General features: G+C 45.6%; 1 protein-coding gene across 1 annotated transcript in view; it reads right to left on the minus strand.

Moving 5' to 3' along the window:
- The window catches only part of agrn (agrin), a 235,893-nt gene that overhangs the window by 61,648 nt on the left and 152,744 nt on the right, over positions 1-21,501 (minus strand). The window contains exons 6-9 of the mRNA XM_070910328.1: positions 18,331-18,555; positions 16,247-16,471; positions 12,905-13,111; positions 3,410-3,631 (exon numbers count right to left, since the gene is read on the minus strand). Of these exons, the coding sequence (XP_070766429.1) occupies positions 3,410-3,631; positions 12,905-13,111; positions 16,247-16,471; positions 18,331-18,555 (879 nt within the window). The remainder of the gene's footprint in view (positions 1-3,409; positions 3,632-12,904; positions 13,112-16,246; positions 16,472-18,330; positions 18,556-21,501) is intronic.

Here is a 21,501-nt window from a genome sequence, read left to right on the forward strand (position 1 = left end):
TTAGGCTGTTGTTTGGCCAGGCCATTTTGGTACCTGGGAAATCTATATTGCCAATCCAACGCAAGATGAACTTTATTTGAGACATATTGGGGTCTTGAATTTAATCTAATTTGAAATTGTTTCAAAAATTGCAAGCTGCTGACAGCCAGATGTGATTTGTGTCACATGAGCAGCTTTCACCAGCCACGGCAATTTCACAAGTCATGGAAATTTTAATATCATACATTTATGTATCAGAAATAATTACACAATGCTGTAGGTCACTGCTTGATGTATTTGGGCAGTATATATTGCAATATAACACAAAGATGCTCTACATTAACGTGAAGTCGCCTTATACGGTTTCAACCTTCCTCGTTTTTCTATATTTCTAACTATCAAACCAAGCTTTTTTCTTGCTGAGGACCTGCCAGAATTTACTCAAGGTCCCCTTAAAGTCACCTGGATCTAAAGTTGGGGACTTCTGATGTCGGTTCTTGCACTGTGACAGCTTCTCTTGTTGTGTTTGTGGTTTTGGAAGTGAGAGGGAGAAATAGAGGCAGACTGGTACAAAAAGTGGCCTTGAAAGCATGAAGAATTGAGTTATTGAGGAGGAAAAAAACCAATACGGCATTTTGTTGAAATCCTCTCCGGGAAAAAGCCTGAATTGCAGTTGTGGGGGTCTGGGTGGAGTATTATCTCAGGATTAAGCAGAAAGAAGTAGGCTGGTTTGTGTTTTGAAGGCTTGTGAACATGCCTGGGTGATAACAACTCCCCTGTTGATGCCTGCCTGGCCGGTACACTATTAACTCTGCCCCCCCCCCCCCACACTTTCTCTGCTGCTCCTCATCTTATTTACCTCCATCTCCTTCTCTCCCTGCATTTATTACTTTCCCCTCCCTCTTTCCTTTGCCCTCTTTTCACTGTCTCTCTTCGGCCACTCTCACGCTGCTGGTGTGACCTATATTTCTTACTCAGCTGCGTATATCATTTCAAACACCTGTGGGAGAAAAAAAGGGGAATTTGTTATTTCCTTTTCTCCAATGATTCCGGCGCCTTTGCTCTCATCTGCTTGGGTAAAGCCGCATGAATGGCCCTTTTTCCTTGGCAACTGATATCCAGCTGGGGGGTCTATTAACCGAGCGCACCTCTCCCAGCCCACCTTACAAGGTCGCCCGCCACTCACACGCAGGAGGAGGAAAAATCTCAGAATAATAACAAATGTCACTCATATTGCTATCGGGTTGCACCTGAGCCATACAGATAACCACTATTTTTCCAGCCCGGAAGGAAATGAAATTATGGCTAGGCCCACGAGAGGCTGTAGTAAGCCACACACACACACACACACAAAAACATACACAGTTAAGCACACATGCCCAGTTATTTTCCCTATTGCGGCACCTCTCTCACCTCTTAAACTATTGCTGCCCTCACCTGCCTCTCTTAAGCTCCTATTTTTGAGCCTGGGAGCCATAAATCTGACATGTTACGCATTATAGTGCATTCGGATGGAAATAACAAAACAGAGCCAGTAAACAAAAATACATTTTTTATGGCTATTTTGGAATTCACATAACACATATAAAGACCTACTTAATGCTGCAGAATGAATAGATGAAATGTGGCATATAATTCATGTTTTGATGAAAAGAAAAAAGTCAAACTAAGGCAATAAATCTAGACATATAATGCCAATTATCTATCTTACGCTCTTCTGTAACATAAAGGTTAGGGTTACTTAACACCTGGTTATAAAATATAGAATTATCACTTTATTCACCACTTTCTGCCATTGCAACTTTCAATTCCGATACTCCCAACAGCACATGAAGGCCGCGTATGTTCTTTTCCTCTCCTCTCTTTTCTCCATAAACGTGTATAGTCTATTAGTGGCGGGAATAGCCTGCGATAATTAGGTGAGATAATAGCTTAAGTCAGTCAGTTGTTATGGTGCTGAATAAAGCCCAGTAAAGCTGTGCAAACAGCCCAGAAATAACCCACATTATCATCGCCATCATTCCTCGGCTGGCTCGCGCCTGGCAAGCCAGTGCCTCAGCATTTTTATGGCACCATTGTGCTGACGCAGGCCTGTTCATCTGGGAGCCAAGAACCATCCATAGTGCTGGATTACAGGCAGGGCCCTCCGCTCCGCCAGCTCGCTCCGCCTCTCGCTTTTTAAAATAAAAACTATTCATTACCCCGTGCCGACGGACCTGCCGTCTACCTGCGGCGCGGCACACGAAATTGAGTCAGCCTGCCTGCCCACGGACCAAACACTGCTCTCGCTCCATTTCCTGTTGGCATACAATCCTTATGCGCTGGATTTCAATTGAGGGAAGGCAGCGAGCGGACGATGGCAGATGCAATACACGGGCAGGCGGGGAGAGAGCGTAGGACCTCTCCAGAAAGAAATTCAAACTGCTACTCGTTTTATAAAACCATCGCTCCAGCTCGCACAAACAACCCGACCCATAAACTGTTTGCACGTTTTAGGCAAAACAGTAGAGGACAATTTCACAAAAGCAGAGTGAGACTAATTCAGTCATATTGATCATTCAGCTAACTGCTCAGCTCATCTAAAAGTACAGCACCGCAGAGGCCAACTCATTTTCATTGCTATGGTCTTCAAAATATGCTGAAGAAAGTCTATTGTAGTAAAACTGAGCGAATGAGGTAACTGAGGGAGTCGGGGCTAAGGGGCTAATAACCGCTGTACTCCTGCCCAGTGTCTGCGAAAACGAAAGGCTTGATTGTAGACAAGGAAGAATACTCAATCACCAATTAGAGTCCATTGGAAAATTGGCCTGCCAACATCAAGAGTATTCACTAAGTGGGTTTACCAAGCTGTAAAAAAATCTGTCCATATGTCTGTGTGTCTGCATAGTGGATCTGAAGATATTTTTACCACTTGAAGCTCTGCTGTCGCCGGTGTACTAATGACTGGCTGATACTCCGACGGCGCAAGACAAAGCCAAGTGACTCATGTAGCCAATTACAGACAAGCATATTCCATACTCTCTTTCGCCGGGAGTGCATCTTCACTTATAGGTCAAAACAGGCAAATTAGAGTCTTGGTGTTGGCGTAGAAGGGCGGAAAAAGGAGCAGGAGGGAAGCGATGAACAGTAATGGAAAAGGGATCAGGAGATTCAAGGAGACATGAAGATTCATTAAGTATTGTTTTGACTTTGCTACATTTAAAACGGGAAGCCCCCGGGGGTCACCATGAATATAACTCCATATATGTTAATTGTTAACGTCTGTGGATTATAATTTTTGCCTCTGGGTAATGTAGCACTATTAATTAATTTGAGAAGGTTGAAATCTTTCCCTACCTGTGAGCTATGATTTACACCATTTCATAGTGATTTCATGACTGCACTGTAAATGACTGCATGCTTGTTGGTGTTTTGTTGTGCAGGTACTCACCACAGGGTCCTTTGTGTTGGATGTGGATGGCCCTCTGCAGGGCACAACCCATCGCCCGCATCTCGCAGGGGCTGCCGTAGCTGTGGCCGTCGGATCCGCACACCGGGTCGGACGTTTGTGGGCAGGCCTCGGGGCACTCGCACACCGGCTCGTCGTTCTTGACCACGCACACCGCCCCATGATCGCACAACTTATCCAAGCAGGGGCTCGGTATGCTGAGATCTGAAGTGGACCACCCAAGAGATAGAGAGCAAAGTTAGAGGGGGGGGGGGGTACTGGACATGGTCGATGGAAAGCAGGAGGACTATAAAGGAGAGGTTGGAGAAAGATCTGGGGCTGGAAAGGGCATAGGGGACAGGGAGGGGAGTTAGAGCATAGCTGCGTGGGGAGCTGCAGGTTTTGTGTTAGAAAAGGTTTGGGGAGGACAACAGATATGATGGAATATGCAATACAACTCTATTCCTGTGACACCTCAGCTTCCTCAGCTTCCTATGTCATCTCCTCGCCTTTGTGCCCACCCTAATGTATCCTGAATCTTTGAAGAGTCCGCCGAATCCGGTGGCATGAGCGCAGCGGACAAAAACACGGCCCTGTAGCACAATCGAGATGAAACAGCCTACGAACAATGGTTGCACGGCCTACTTTTCTTTTTTTCTTTTTCTTTTTTTCAGGCGAGTAAACGCCTGGATTAATTGACGTTCCCAATGTGCCCCATCAAAGGCTGCCATTTGCATCTCAGTGAGAGCCATCGCTTCAGCCAAAGCTGGTTGAACTGACACGCAGGAGCGAGAAAAAAGGAAGAGCGAGAGGGGGAGAGTGTATTAGAGAGAGAAAATGTAGAGAACGAAGAAAGAGAGAGAGAGAGAAAAAAAGACACAAGCGAAGAGAAGAAAGAGTCCTCTGCTTAATAATTCAAAAAAGGCAAGCTCCTGGGCAGAGGCAGATATGAAATGTGAACATCACAGAGAGGTGTCTGCTTCAGTCTCTCCCTCTCACGCAACTAGCTCCAGCATGACTTCATTAAAACGAGGACTGGGTTTTTCCACCTGTGATTCTCTGTAGCATCAGATGGGTGGAGGCTGGGCTGATATAACCTGACTTGATCAGGCGGCAGAGGAAGCCGGAAAAAACGGTACGAACGATCCTCTGATCACAGCCTCCCAGCCTGACTCAACCAATTCTTGGTTAGCTCTACGTGTCAATTATTGAAATATTACACTGTGTATACTGAGACGGGGCGCGTGTCAGTGTTGAGGGCTTGGCTTGATGGTAAAAAGTGGGAGCCTTAAGGTAGGATGGTATCAAGAGTAAGCAAGAGACGATAGCCTGGCTCCATAGTGACTTTCATTTGGAAAGCTTCACGCATGAGAGACGCATCACAGCTAAATGTGGTGTGTCTGCAGATTAGAGGAAAAAGCAGACGGAGGCATCACATCATTTTTGATGAGACGCACTGGTGAAAATTGAAAAAATAAAAAAAAGAGGTGGATTTTACACCCAAAGTCAAACAAAACTTCTTCCTTCTCCGGTCTACCTTTTCTTTTAGCTTTTGTTAAAGGGATAGGGGTGCTGTCATGGAAACTGCCCCATGTAATGACACCACCCATAGCTCTGCCATTATCGTGACCATTATGGGATTAGAAGGCATCACGGGGGGGGGGGGGCAAACTTGACGTGCTTGGAGCCCCGTGATACATTTATCAGCTCAGAAGCCTTCAGCAGTGCCTCTGCTCGCTGGGGTAAATTATCAACTGATGACACAGACGGAAGCAATTAGCTTGTTTCACTCTGATTAAGGCAATGGGAGGGGAACGCGAGATAAGAATCAGTGTCACCTGAGCATCAGAAAACCAACCCTGGGGACAAATAAGGATAGAAACTATAGAGGTATAGGTGTTAAAATAGCAAAAAGAAGAGAGGATCGTATAGGCTGTAATTGAACACATCTGTCCGGATCTCAAGCAATGGACGCAGGCTCTCCCACTTTGGAAAGTGAACGTTTCAATTTAGAAGGTGGAACACAGCTATTGATTTCTGTGTTTTTGATGCCAAGCTGCTGTTTCAAAAGAGCTCGGAGTCGCCACATAAATATGTAAGCTCTTCAATGCTGCTTAATTTGGTACGGCTTCAAAAACAATTGATTCCCCGTGATCTCCTTTTAACGCCTCGTGTGTGTCTTGCGAATGTGTGTGTGTGTGTGCGTGTGTGTGTAACAGTCGTAAGCTTGTGATCCGAGCTTAACTGTACAACCTTGGCCTCCATAAAAGTTCACCAGCCCACTTCCCAAGGACAGGCTCCTAAAACACAACTGCAGCCTCCGATAACGCCTTAGTCTCCCATTCTCTTTGTTTCTCACACATAAAAAAAAAAAGATGAAAGAATCCCCCTCCAAAACTAATTTTTTTTCATCATCCTCTACCTCTGGGGAGCAAAATTTCCGCCTGATTTATTAACTGGAGAGGGTGTAAGAAAAAAAAAAAAAAAAACTCCCCAAGTGTAAAAAATCTTATGACACAGTTAAAAACTGGAGCTGTCTTTTTCTCTCTCTTGGATGCAGGCAGAAGCTTTTGAAATGGCAGCCTGTCACAACTAAGGCTTGTGGGATGGTGTTCACAAGCCTGTTCCAGCTCTCTTTCTCTCCCTGGTCTTCTCCCAGACACTTCAATACGTCTTCTTCATGCATATATCAGTGTTTCTGTCAGGCAGGTCCAGAATAAACCAAAGTCGCTGGGTTGAAAACCGAGCTATTTATACGTGAAAAATTAGCTCGACAGTTGAATGGGAACATCTGTAGTGGCATCAACACGTCAGCGCAGTAGCCAAGGCATTGTTTTAGCGGCTGAGCAGGTGCGGTGAGCGGTGGAGAAAAGTCAGGAGAAACAGCAACCAAAAAAAAAAAAACAAACCCCACCAAAAATGAATAATTCTTTCTAATCAAGGATTCTGCTCTGCTAGTGTGCACTCAGCTCTGCTTCTGCACCGTGACGCCAGTTGAGAGGACTTTACATTCTGGGTGTCACCTCAGTCTGTATCCTCTCCTGCCAGCCGCCGTGTAACTTTTCCTATTTTAATTAGTGTGGTATTTTAATGGCACGGCCCCGCTTCGGGGCTCGAAGGGGATTACTTCAGGTTAGGCCACGCTCGTGTCAACTCGCACCCGGCAGAGGCGCGGCCACGTCGCAAATTGAGAGGACGCGCTCCTCTGATGTCCCGATACGGGCTTACCTGTCTGCCTGAAGTATCATTACTGCCCACTTAGTGGTGTTATCTAGACGGGTGGAGTGGCGAGGACACCACAGTGTAACTTCTAAAGCGAAACCACCCCTCGTTAGGTCGGTGCGATGGCACAGCAAGCTCCGGCAGGACTCTGGCTGCGACTGTGTGGTTGCTGCAGTGAGCAGGCGTACACTGTTAACCCCCCCCCACACCCCCCACCCCGTAAAATGTCGGTGAAATGCTGGGAGATTATTTTGGCGAGAGCTTCCTCCCATCTCCGCTCAGCTCATACATATGTTAATTGGACTTTTCCCCTCGGGTCCGTGTGCTATTCCAAATCGTTCCCTGTATTATGCAGGGCAGTGAATCAGTGTAATCCAGGTGATGCTCGCAGTGGCCAACTGGCAGGGAGAATCACCTACAACCGCAACCCATTACAACACAGGACTCCAATGGGGCGCAGCCAATCTGCAGCAAGCCCCGCCTCCTGCGTTTCCTCACCTGCAGGGCTTTGATCTGACTCCCTTTGCCTTCCCCCGCATTAAAAACATTTATGTATCATATTAGTCGAGGGAAAGGGAGGCGCAGAGAAAAGGCTATATTAGCATACAGCAAAAGGCATACCCGCAGGCTGCGTCTGTCTACCACTGAATGCTTATCACAGGCAGAAGGTGAATCGAGGCCTCTTTGTGCATTTACAACTAGGAGCGTGCTGCTCTTCAAAATGGAGACAAGCAAAAACAGCGTGGGGGAAAGAATAAAGGCAAGCTCTCGTGACATGTATCTATCAGACGTGAGATGACGTCGAAACGCTGTTTACTGTCTTATCCAAACAAGCCACTTCATCCTCGGTGGGGGTGTGTGTGTGTGTGTGTGTGTGTGTGTGTGTGTGCGCGCCGCCGGAAGTTTCGAATTGATTTTGAAGATTTCTTAGACTGATGTACGCGAAAGAGAACACAAGTGAAAATGGAGCGACAAAGCTCAACATTTATTGCATCTCCAATCAAGTCAGGAGCTACAGAGTGAGCACGGGCTCAGAAGGAGCAGGGAATGAAATGACAAACGGAGAAACTGGAAGAACTGGGTGGTTGATCACAGCTCGGCGGCATCCCAACGCCTGCAGTGCCTCGAGTCACTTCTGACACCCTATTGACCCACATTTCTCTGCAATTTCTGTACGATGACAGCCTGCGGGCTGCAGTAAGTGGACCGGCGGTCCCTGGCTGCTGTCAATCCGGCTCCCGCGGCATTTCCACTAATTAACTTGATTAGGAAAAAACAGCGCTGGTGATCTCAGGCTGACTTTCATACTCCAGGCTCCACAACTGTTTGTGAGTCCAATCACTGCAGCCGGCGGAGATGCTAATCAAATGAACATGCAAATGATAAAATATTCGGCACAGAGTCTTGACACCTAAGGTGACTGATTTTCCCTTCCTACTTTGCAGAGCTCTTTGTCAATGACAATACGTCTGCCGCTGAGTGATTTTGTGTTAACCTCCGGAGGCGACACGCAACACATTTCAAGCATCTCGCTCTCGCGCTCGTGTGAGCTTTTCTGCGCTCGCGATCGTGCACTTCCACACGCTCGGCTGTGTACACACACAATGTTGTGAAGAAAGCACTGCTGACTACAAAACGAGCTCCTTCATTTTGTTCTTTCCTAGTTTGCCTGCCATTGCGTTCCTCTGTCTGCTTTAGCGGTTTTGCAGAAGTATCCTCTACACTCTCAAAAGCCACATGGCTGCTTTGTATTTCTATTTTATGAACAGCTAACCAACTACCAATTTAGAAACTCTCCACTTTCTATTCTGCTGATACCAGACGTGAGGCCAGTACATCAACATGCTCCAGGGAGTTGTGGTGAGCCACCTCACACTCCTGCTTCCACTGATTCAAAGTACTACTGAGTATGTCCTAAAATAGCTTGATTTACAAAGGCAGAGGGGGAAAAAAAAAAAAAACGTCTGGGCAGGAAGTGAGCAGTGACATAACTCGGGCCAAGACAAAAAAAGTTTTGATTCAATATTTTTATTATAAAAGTAATTAATTTTAGGCAAGGTCTGGCTTTCTGATATTAAACAAATAGGCTTAGTTTTGAGATTATTCTGAAAAACTTTTTTTTGCTCCTCAGCGAAAGTCTATGTGACGCCTTCAGAATAATTACATTTTGTTTTAATAACACGCTTTATTTGGCTGGTTTTTACTATTAGATCAGCTCACTCTCTTTCACACACAAACACATGACGGGGACCCACTCTAAGTGGCTGCACCATGTCTTTTCAACACAGCATATCTACAGTATACAGTTTGAAGTGTCAGAATTCTGTCGATGAGCATCTCACTACAGTTGTGGTGGGATACACAAGAATCAAAAAAGCGGGGGGGGCAATGTACCTCCACTGCTTGGTGCTCTAAATATAGCTGAACAATTATCACAACATTTCTACAATAGCCCACGCTGCGTGCACACTTCCTTGTTTATTTTGTGCTGGTACCTTGCTGTGCTGACATCATACGGGAAGGGGAGGAAAAACAGGACTTCACTGCTTTGTTCTAAAAATACTCCACGCCGTGAAACATCTAATCAACACCGACTGTATGGGTTTACGATCAATTTCAGATTCCCCCCAGCAGATCGTAACGTATGTATGTGTGTGTCGGAGAACAGCTACATGGTAAAGGCTCTATGCTCCGTGGGTTATGGAAATCCCAACCCAACCATCATGATGGCAAACATGATGAAAATAAAGTCCAGAGGAAAAAAAACAAAAAAACAACCGACGATGTAACAGCGGCTGTGTCGTCTCATCAGCTTCTCTGGTGGTGACAAACATCCTCTCTTCCTCCAGTGTCACAGGGCTCTTCTATTCTATCTCAGAATCCAAGGCCGCAGACCTATTCACCCTCCTTCCCAGCAGCCCGCTCTGATTCACGTCCAGAAAATCCTTCACAGGCTCACGTGTTCTTGGATGCCTTAAAGATTTGGAACTCTGGACGAGAGTTAATCAGCTAAAAACCACGCGGCGTCTGCATCTCGAAATTAAAGAGCTTCAGACGTCAATAAAGTGGTTTTCTGGGAAGGACAGCGGTCAGGGCATTAGAGACATGTGGGTTCTTTGCATGACCATTCTTTGTGGCGAGCTCTGACAGGGGAGGGGGTGACATTAAGCGCTGTCACCCACAGAAAAAGAGATTTACGACGGTGTCAGAACTGAATTATTTCATCCGTTTGACAGCTGGCAGGGCGATCGATCACCGGCCCCACGCACCACTCAGCCAATGAAACGAGGAAAAGAGATCATTATTTATCAAATAATGATAATTTAATATATCAAACTCTTTCTTTCCAGATATACGGAACTCAATTCTGTGCGTGCCTGTGTGTGTGTGTGTGTGTGTGTGTGTGTGTGTGTGTGTGCACCACAATGACACAGCGGCCATTGTGCAGTCATCTTTTGACACTGCCAGTCACTGTCAGAGCACAAGCACAATAGAGCACAATGGAAGTCTTACACTGTATACAGTGTGTGTTCCAGCACACACACAAACACACACACACACACACACACACACACACACACACTGCATGCATCCCTTGGGTGTCTGTCAGGGTTGTGAATATCTTAAATCTTTTGATTGATTGATTGATTGATTGATTGGTTGATTGATATGACAGAGATGGACCTCTATCTAATCAGGACTCAGTCCTACTAACACACCGGCAGGAAAGAAACATTGAAAGGACACGAGAGACAGAGAGGGAGGACAGACAGACAGACAGACAGACAGACAGACAGACAGAAAGTTCCAACATGGACACACGCACAAACAAACCTGGCACGCATATCATCTGTCTGACTAAACCAACAGTCTCTGTGGGCACCTACGCTTGCCTCTTTTGATGTTTAATTAAAACTGAATCGGGGGGGGGGGGGGGGGGGGGGGCATTTGTGGCACTCTGTTTTGAAAAATATGCAAATGTCAATAAAAATGCATTAAAGAAACATACTACCAGTCGCTGACGGCTGTGATGCGCAGGGGAAGGGAGGAAGGATGAAGAGAGAGAAGGAAAGTAAAACAACTACACAAATGGGGGGGTGTAGGACTGAGACACCATTTGCCAGAAATAATGAAACAGAGCAAAACACATAAGAGCTTGCACTGCCATTTCTACCACTTCATTTATGCACAGCTCAGACCGGTGCCTCCTGACGCTGACAACTGGAGATACCTTCTGTATTCAGCCCCACCCCAACGCCTGGAGGACGGACAGATCTCTCTCCTTTTACCAACTTCTGTCACAACAACTACGAAAATGTGGACAGCACCTCCGGACAAAATTACAAAACCTGTCTGCTGTGCGGATTTGTTGATTGAGATAATGCGACGCCAAGCAGCATGAGCAGTTTACTCCGGCTTTATGATGCATGCCGGGTTATGATGGGAAAATGCCTCGAATTCAGGAGGAGATGCACCTAAGACGAGGCGTTCAAATCACGCTAAAAAAGTGACTTCACTTATGGACTAGGAAGTACACCCACGTTAAAAGGTGTTGAGCACAGATCAGCGTCGATGTCATTTTTCAAAAAAAATGCTGGAGTTTAAAGGGACATCCCTTCAAAATGGTACTTTGGACAGGAAAAGGAATCCAATTTCAATGTGTATGTGTGGAGATGTATACAAAAAAAAAAGCCCATCACCATTAGTTGTAAGTGACTGCTTTTTACAATTGACACATTTGTTCCAGTGCGTGCAATAGTTGCTTCCAATTTGGATTCAATTGTAGGTTCATACAATGTCCAGATTAGCAAACAAATCTCTTATTGAATTTATTAGCAAACAGCAATTTACAATACATTCAGGTAGCAGGCTTCTTAGTTTCACCAGACAGAACCTTGATATTGGGCTATTTTGCAAAACCCCAGATTGCATTCAATGGCAACGTTTCTTAACGTTCAAGGCTAACGTTGTAAACGTTTATTATTTTTTACAATATCGCATGGCAACTATGAGAGGGTTCAGCTGAAGGAAAGACGGTAGTGGCAAGTAAACTATGGTTGATACATGGTCAAGGTTAAGCAACTAAAACGTGGCGAACACCAATCTGGCTGCCTACAAAACTGTTCTACCTTCTCAGTCAACAGATCTCACCTGAAGTGTGAAGTTTTAGTGAAGTCATTTTTAACGTTAGTTTCTTTAAATTGTTGAAAAGTCAAGCTAAAAGGATTGGATATAAGGCATTCCAAAGGAATCTACGAAAAGCAGTCAAACTCTGACCCTAGTGCACCTTCTATGCTCACAAATGTTAAAGAACTGAGCTTTGTGGATTCATCGGGCAGTTTCAAGCTTTTATGAGATAGTCCTGATGATGGACAGAAGTTAGGAGCTGGCGTGCAGTACTGCATGCAGAAAGGACGGAGTCAGAGGTGAGCAGTGGTTAGGCAGCTAGGAACAGGAGTTAGACAGGAAATAAAATACAGATCACTGAGAGAGGATGACTTTTCCAACCTCACGGATCACATCTTTGCAGGAGGGTAAACAGAAGGAAAGGACATTAATGACACAAAGAGACACACAGAGACCGAAGGAGTGAGAGGAAAAAGACGGCAGTACAAGACCCCTCCTGTTAGGTCCTTTCGGAGCAAGGGGAAGGGCTTCACCCCTCAGAGTCCGCCTGATGAGGTCGCCCACTGGGTGACCCCACTTTCCACCTGCAGCCAGACAGCCAGGAGGATGGCCACATGGACAAAGACAGACAGACAGACGGACTGACGCACTGAAACAAGAAAGAATAGCTTTTTTTTAATACGAGAAAAAGCAGCACACAAGACAAAGAGACACAGACAGAGGAGAAACAAACAGCAAAGGCCACCGGAGTGGAAGACCGGCACAAGTGACGGAGTAGAAGGCCGAGATTTGATGAATGAAACATGAAGGTGGTGTTTCATTTTGAGATGGAGGGATGACGCGTGACAGGGATGAGGAGATGGATGGGAGGTGAACGGGTGGAGAAGTGAAGGCACGTTTCTTAGAGGAAGGCACACATGTTCTATCGGTTCGCGTTACCCCAATCCCCCTTCTGAGAGCATCACCAAACCACATCAGACACTTTTTAAATAAAGTTTAAAGCACACACAGAGTTAGCCTCGAGGATGCAGAAGGAAAAACACATTGAGTGTGCATTAAAGAAAGCAGAGAAAGACACAGATGAAGAGAGGGATTGAGAGGCTCCAAAGGAGCCGTGACCCCTCTTTCCCATCCTCCAGGTCTACTCACCACAGGGCCCTGGATGCTTGATGGGGATGAGGGTCTTGCTCAGACACTCCGCCTTGCGTCGAACACAGTCGTTGGTGTAGGTGTGGCCGTCCTTGCCGCACACGGGCCTGTAGGTGCCGTCACACTCGATGGGATCGCAGGAGCAACGGGCGTTCAGCTGTTCCACTAGACACACGGAGTTGAAGAGGCACTCCTCCTTACAGTCCTCTGGAGGAACGGGATGGGTAGAAAGGAAATCTGCTTAGAACTACTTAGAAGCCTACCTAACCCTATCCCATTTTCAGACTCATCAAGCCCTACAGTAACCTCTCGTACCGTCCGCATTCATTTTATTTCTCCACTCGGTTCTTCAGGTTTTTTTCCCTTTAATTTGTCACCCATCTGTATAGACACTGATAAGGCTTTTTAGAGCTGTTTCCAACTGCCAATTGTGCAACAGTGTGGCAGAGCGATCACCATAGAGGAAAGGACAACAGAAGTACTCAGCAAGCGTAAAAAAAAACAACAACATTTCAAGCTAGCAAAGTGTTGAACTGATTGTTCTTCCTGCAGTGTGACACTGCTGGCCCAACCACGGGGAAATAAATCAGTTTTCATCCAAACAGTAATTACTTGTTAGGGTGGACTGATGTCACTGGTAGCGCGTGTAAAAGCTTTTCTTTCAGCCGCAGAGGTTAAGCCTTTTTCAGAAATGCATGAAATTGTTTTTAACAACACATCAGAAATGAACGTGTTAGTAAATTGAGTATTTATACAATAGTCATTCCAAGAAGAATCAAGCCAATACAAGCCGAACAGATCAGCCAACAGATTGCAGGTGGACGGATACGAAACAGTACTGGTAACTTTTTTGTATTTTGTTAGTTTCTGTTCATTTTGAGTGTTTTGTTATTTAACTGGTCCTTTCGTTCAACACATTGGGTTGAAAAAGCAGCTAATTAGTTTAGGAAAGTAACATTCATGTTTTTTGCTGAACTTAAGGTGAATTCTCTGAAGCTGGGAGAGTAATTGTGACAGAAATTATAGGCCTTGCCACATGAAAACCAAAAAATGATGACATTAGATTTTATTGAAATGCAGTAGTAGTTTCGGTTCAGGATAATATTATTTCTTTTTCAGTTCGGAAAAGCGATTTTCCTACATTTCCCCTAACTTCTATTCATTTTATTACAATAATATTCACAGAAAAAAAAACATTTTTCCAACATACTCTCTTTAATAAAATTGTGATTGCGTGCTGTTAATACGTGTACTTTGGTCATGTAACCCATGACAACTGACTGGAGATTAGGTTTGCCATGCTCTCAACTAACTTTAATAATAAAGTTCCACAATAATAACTTTAACAAAATTGTAGAAGTTAAACTTTCGAATGTAATATTAGGGTCAAGTTAAAGTCCAAACTATTTTATTCATTACATTTTGACTCACTAAGCAGAAATCTATTGCGGAAATTAAGAAAGAGAAAGAAATACTGGTAATGTGAAATGGCAAATTTGCCATTGAAGTGAGAAAATCCAATTTGAAGAAGGCCTCTGTTCTGGAGGCGCTCACTAGGCTTCAAATTTATTTCATTCCTGATCAGTGGATCAAATTTGTACAGCAATTCAATTCCTTCTTTTCTTTTCTTTAAAAGCCTGTCATGCCACACTTAATTACAACGCTGCTGTATCTGAGTGAGAGGGCTACAAGGATGTGCAATGTCATGGTTACAAGTCGAAATGGCCATTTTCATTAGATACCAATTTGTAATTTGCTTAGGGATATGATTTCATGGATCTCTGTTTCAAATTGAATTATTCTTTCATTTGAAAAAGGCATAGCAGAAAAGAAAAACCGTTCATCCACTTGCTCATGCACGTGCGCATGTCCGCACACACAAAGTGACACGCAAACACAAACTCCCAATCCCCTGGATCGGGATTTGTGCAATTTTGAGCCCTCACACTCCTCTATCAGCCTGTCAAGCAGAGCAAAAGGGAGAATCGGGGTGTGTCAAGGAAGTGTGTATCGGTCTTTATTGTTGACTTCGCCAAAGGGCACAGTGATCTATTCTTGTCTTTGGCGTTGTCAGGGGTCTCAGTAAATCGGTGGGGGTCTCAGCACATAACTGTTGTACACCAATACAGCTGTGACTTCGCGAGGCCCCGCCGACAACGCAGCGGGAAAATTGGATTTCCTCAGATGGCTATCAGATGTACAGTAAAGGCTGACAGGTCTTTGTTGACTCAGGCTTAAACCCCCTGTTCTAATAGCACAGATAACGGCCCTGGAGGCTCTTATCAGGCTGGAGGAAGCTACTGCTAGCATGGATACAGTACAGACCCCGAGACCTCAGAGTCATATATCTCTGTGCCATGCATTGGAATGCAGTTACAGAGTTTCCTGTTTAATCTATAGGAGGAAATCATGTGAAATATGTGAATGCGTGCATATATGATAATGGGATACAGATGTTTCATGACTGTGTTTCGCAGTTACTATCTGTTGTGGTTTTGCCAAGTAATTTCAATACACCCTTTAAAACCCATCCTAACGTTTGGGGGTGGTTTGCCTTAATTCATGGACATGGACTATTTTTGTACAGTAGACCATTGTGATGAATTGGGACGCAAAGATTTCAAGAATTTAGTACCACTGCCTCCCCCCAAAGAAGGCAGCGCTTGCCCGCCAGTTTGGCCTCCAAGCCAGTGAAGATGCATGTTCACATTCATGTAACTTTTCATAGTACAAGCAGTCCTCGGACATTCCTGCAGGTGGAACAGTGGGTACGACAATTATGGGGTGAGCACCTATCTGCTATTTGTGAGGTGCAACATTATTGCCAGTATTCAGCTTGTTGTGGCTTTCGCCAGCTTTATGGTGGCCACAGCACAGTAAACTCAAAGCTACAATAACAAGGGAAAGTAAGGAAAAAACAAAAAGAACAGGAGCACATCGTCAAGGAGTTGACTAATTCGGCAAATTGCTTCTTCCCTTAGATATTTTATCATTTTTCGACGTAAGCTTTTGCTGTAAATGTGTGGACACGTCTTGCCTTCCTCAGGATAATAACAAGACGAAGGGGGCAAGATGTGTAGATGTGAGTTATGAGTGCGTGACTTCCTTCCCCTACTTCCTTTTATATCAACCAACCTGCAAGCCAGCGTCTCACTAGAACAGGAATGCCCTTTTCTCCACATTTACTGTTTTACCCAATATGTTTTAGCTCTGAATTTTCTGAATCTGATTCCAACAAGTTGTATAATGTAGCATTTAGTGTGATCCCAGTTGACCTTTTTTTATTCACAAGATCTCTTTTAGTTTTCAGTATCCACTAAAGGCCACAAAGCGCTCCCTTACCCAGCCTTCTGCATCGTCCTGCATGGATCTTCCTGAGCTTGACGCCTTTCTGCATGCCCGTTGCTGTCATGGCGCACTCGCTAGGGTAGGTCTGGCCGTCGCTGGCACACAGAAGCTCATTACCCGGGGGGCATGACTCCGGCAGTCCAAAGATGAGGGGCTGGCGGGTGAGAGCCTCCACCCTGCACATCGTGTTCAGACTGTTCTCACTGTCTTTACATGGGTCTGTGGAGACATGGGTATTCATAAATACGGACTGCAGTACAGCACAGTATGTAGCACAATTTGATTCGTGAAATAACATTTACGATATTGTATTTGAAATATTACAGGAAATGATGCGTCTCGGCTTAATTGCTTCAAAACTGGCAACTGTTCGATTTCTTTCCAAAGTTAAGTTCCAGTTAGAGCTTTGGTAAGCCTGTTTTCAAATTGCAGTAAACAACAACATCTTCTGTGATCTTTTTTTCAGGCCAAATAATCACATCAGTTGACAATGTTGTTTGTTTTGTTTGTTTTAAAAGAGAAGAGAAAGGAGGAGACTAAGAAAGGAAAGAGGGGAAGAGGAGACATGATCCTCCATCACTGGGGGTGTGACGGTACATGTATTTGTCCCGAACCGTTCGGTGCAGGATGTTCGGTTCGGTAGGCCCTGAGTCCCAAACAATGACAGTCAAAATAGTCTATTTATGTCTACTACTCGCACAAATTTAAGTGCTTGAGCCCAGCTACATGCACGGTCCGTTGTTCCTGCCATGTGTAAACCAGCACAAGCTGCAGTTGTTCAGGAATTATCATTATGTTCTCCTTCCTGGGGAGCATCGGTCTGGCACGCTCGGCCATATCAGTCGGTGATCATAATGGAATTGGTTTGTGGATGTGTGGGACGGGGGGGGTGTTACTCCTTGAAACAGGAGCCCAGGCTTTATCCTGCTCGCCACGCTTTCAGCATGTGGGAAGACAAAGGATTTATGTAACGCCGTGACATATGAAATCACTGCCAAGCTGCCGGCGAGTCATTCAAACACACCAAGGATGAAACACCCTATCGAGAAAGGAAGAGAAATAGAATGAGAAAGAGAGAATAAGGGGAAATGGTTTCCAAAGACCTCTGGCAGTGATACAAAGAGTGACAATGCACCGACGTAAAAAGGGACAGAGCGCTTTGGCTGCTGAAGGCTGGGAAGTGGAGTGACCACAGCCAATTCTGGCCAGGCCTCAGTTTGTTTTCTATCAGCACAATGCAAAGGCTTTCAGAGACTAGCAACCAAGCAAACAGGGGTTTTATCGTAATGCATGCAGTGTCTCTGCATAACGCAATGCCTCACCCGCCAGCCAGACCATTATCTGAGGGAAAGACCATTACCTCCCATTAACTGAGAAGAACAGCTTCCAGGATCCACGCGTTCCTCTAGCTGAGCAAGTAGGGTAATTACAAAAAGAATGGCCTGTTTGCTGCAGAAACTAGCAGTGCGGATAAATCAACCGCATTTGTCTGGCTAGGACTAGCGACTTGAAAAAGCCAAGGCTTTAGATGAAATGGCTGTAGGAAGATTTAGAGGACCATCAGGGCCGACTGGTCCTCTGAGCCTCGGCCCTCCCCGGGGGAGACGGGGCAACTCAGGTCACTTTGGCCGACTCAGGCTGGATTTATGTGACCAACCTTCCGCCGGTGGACCTGCACATCCATCTTTGTTGCCCACCACCCTGCTCTGTCTCTTGGATGCTCCCGCTGCTAAGAGACGCAGTTCGTGCTTTCTGTTAAAAGAGCCTCAAAGTTGAGCGCCTTGGGAGTAAACAGCCATCGCTGAAGAGGAGAGGTGGTAAATAGAGTGAAGAGAAGAAAGAGGTAATGAGAAGAGAACGTAGAGGAGAAAGAAAAGTTGAGCTTTTTGATAGTCAAATAAGTTATTTATCAAGCAAAAAAGCTTTTTCCTTGCTTATGTCACTGTAAATTTAATATTTCATCAAACAAATATGAAGATGGTATTTTGGGCTGTGAGAAACTATTTCTGGACACTAAATAGACTTAATGAATTGATCAATGACATAATCCTAAAGAAAAACATGAGGAGGGAGCTCACCGCAGTGCCCTTGGTATTGCACTCGTATGTTCTTCTGGTTCTTGCAGGCGTGCTGATGGAGCTCACACTCGTTGCGGTAGTCCTTTCCGTCACTGCCGCACACTGTCTGCACGGCTTTGCCCTCGCAGCCGAGGGGGCACATGCATTTAGCCGACAAGCCGTCTGACGACTGGACACAGGTGCTGCCGTAGCTGCAGGTCACCTCAGTGCAGGGGTCCTTCAGAGCTGCAGGCAGGGCGAGACATGAAAACAAGGTTTAGTCAAAAGCAGAGGGGTTCTTCCACTGAAGAATACACCTGTCAACCTGTACTCCAGGACACTCACTGCTACTGTAGCGGATCAGGGATGACAGGCCACCTTATTTAAGTGGCTGCTGGTGCACTTTTGGAAGCTCGGCGCAGTTATTCTGGGTTTGAAGAACTACTTGTCACCCCTGGGTAAGGACGCACTGCCACAGCTGTCTACTCGCACAAACAAGTTGCGTTTCATTTCTCAGCGCGGCACGAATTGATTTAGGAACTTTGAATTCACAACACACTGCCTATTGCTATGCTCAAACATGCTTTAATCGCCACAGCTGAAAAGCGACCCTCTGAATATTTACCTTTCCACAAATGAGACCGAGAGGGAGAAGGGGGGGGGGGCTGGAAGAAAGAAAACGGAGAAAGGTATTCCCCCCCCTGAGGACTTTGTCTCCACCCTAATTAAACAGCGTGCCACTTGTCGCCGAGTGACTCATTCCAATGATAGCAGAGGGTGCTACTTTCAATTTTGCCTGTTTGCCACTGATGGGGGGGGGGCTTTTCTTGCGTTTCATATGCTCGACAAAAGGGGTCCATCAGATTACAACAGCGATTATAATCTCGCTGCACGATACATATTTATGACCGTCATGGACAAACATGCTCTCCCTTGAGAGAAAAGCCGAGCATCGGCAGCCCTCTCATTTCCTAAGCCCGCCACTTTTAGAATAAATATTTACCCATGTCTGATATTATCCCCTCTTTTGTTGCAACCAACATGAATGAATTTAATTTAAAGGGGGGAGTGCGTATGAGCTCACATTCTTTCCCCCCCGTCCGCGTTTTGAAGAAAAGACAACAAAGGAGTGTGTTGCAGGTTTGTCTTTTTTTTTTTGAAAGATTCGACACCCTTCTTCAGGATGGCACTGCTTTGTTAATAAGAGACTGGTATGTGTGCAGAGATATATTATGGATGTGTAAGGAGACAGGAGTGCTACGAGGAGTGCTCTTGATCAAAGGATATCCCCCCACCTCGCTTTCCTCATCTTCATGACCCCCCCTTCCACCCCCCCACCACCCCCTTCTTTTTCCGCTCTCTCCCGTCAAGTCCTTTTGAGGTTTTGTGTGTTAGACGTGTTAACGAACACTGCTTTTTCTTGGTTTTATAGTTGTGCTGTATTGCGGCAGGAACTTTAAAACTGACTCTAGACCGAATTTATGACAAGATACCTCACAAGTAGCTTCCAAACAAACTACTGAATTACAGCTCTCACTAAGGGAGACTGATGAAAATGACTGAAGTCAGTGTGAGCCATTGGCAGTCAATGTGGACCAGACAGCGACTGTGACACTTGGCCCCTAATTTCTGTCTAATCATACGAACAATGAGACACTGATGACCTGTTGGAAAGAGCACAGCAGTAATGACCTTGTTGTAACTGCCAGAGCAGGTAAAAGGTCATGTTAAATCGCAGCAGCAGCAATTACAAACAAGCTACACTCGCTACACAATTTGCACGTATAAAATGGTTTGGGCTCTTGGTATGTAGCATGCAGTACTAGTGGGAATAACCTTTCAAAGCCATACTGTTTTGATGCACCTTCTGTTGGGAATGGGCAGTGTGTGTCCTGACAACAAGAAGCACCTTGTCAGAGCGCTTACCGTTTCCGTAAGATGGTGGTTGTTAAGGTGGACGCGGCAGCCGCAGCTGTCGAGGAAGAGGAGGAAGATGAGGGAGAAGCCCAGTTCAGATCCTGCTCTCCCGCAGAGAGGGGCCCCTGTTTGCTTCTTGATCTCATTAAATAATAGCCCGGGCTTTCTCTCTCTCTCTCTCTCTCTCTCTCTGTTCCTCCGAGCGAGGCTGGCGTGTTGACAGGCAAAGAGGGGCGGGGGAGATAGTAAGGGGGCGCGAGAGCTAGGTAGAGTAGGAAGGGGAGGCGGGGGCTCTTGATTTGAATGCTAACGGGGGCCGATTTGGATACGAAGCACAGCCTCGACGGGGCGTTAGTGCAGATAAGCCTCCCTTCTCAGACTCAGACAAGCAGGCAAATTGCCTGGGTGAATGTGATCGGTGTAACAAGCCCACATGAAAAAATACACACTCACCACAGCGAACTTCAGGGAGTCCTTGCTTATATTTTCTCATTATTATCATGTGAAAGGTGGCAAAAAAAAACAAGAAAAAAAAAAGAAAGAGGAGAAAGCAGGGAACTGAAAAAGTCAGCAGAGCTGGCTTTGCTAAATTAGAATGATCCTCGCTGCCAATTAGATCTCCCTCGCTGGAGTAAAGCTCAGCGAGGTTTAGACGGCAAGGATAATGAGAGAAAAAGGCAGATAAGGATACAGATAGACCGAGAGATGAAGACACAAAGTGACACCGAAGCAACGGCATTCCAGCGCAAACAGAGAGAGATGACATCTCTAGCTTACGACGGGGGGGGGGGGGGGGGGCGGGGGGAAGGAGAGGACACGCCAAAGAACAGCCGGCATTCTGGGGCCCAATTAAAAGAACATTATTTAGTTACATGTATGTTGAAATAGACTTCTGAAGGACACTAAATGTTGGCTTATTCACATTTGCGATACTGCATTTCTTAAAAGCACTTGGGGCTCATTCTTGTCAGTCCATCACAGCTGGACCTGGATTTGATTGGCTCTTTTTTACTGAACAATTGCTCCAATTCTCGTAATCAAAGGCAGGCAGCATTTGAATGGCTACGCCTCCTGGAATATCTCCGCTCAGCAGGTTTGCTTCATTTGAATCAGAGGGCAGGCATTGTCTGCCAGTCGGGGACGTATTGTGACTGGACTACCTGCGTGCCTAATTGTGAATTCGTGCGCTGCGGCCGTTCTTGGGTACACACCATCACACATCAGGAGCAACACAACGAACACCTCTGTAAGTTTGGGCTTTAACGTGGTGTAAAT

The sequence above is a fragment of the Enoplosus armatus genome, chromosome 8 (genome assembly GCF_043641665.1).
Source record: "Enoplosus armatus isolate fEnoArm2 chromosome 8, fEnoArm2.hap1, whole genome shotgun sequence".
NCBI classification, from domain to species: Eukaryota; Metazoa; Chordata; class Actinopteri; order Centrarchiformes; family Enoplosidae; genus Enoplosus; species Enoplosus armatus.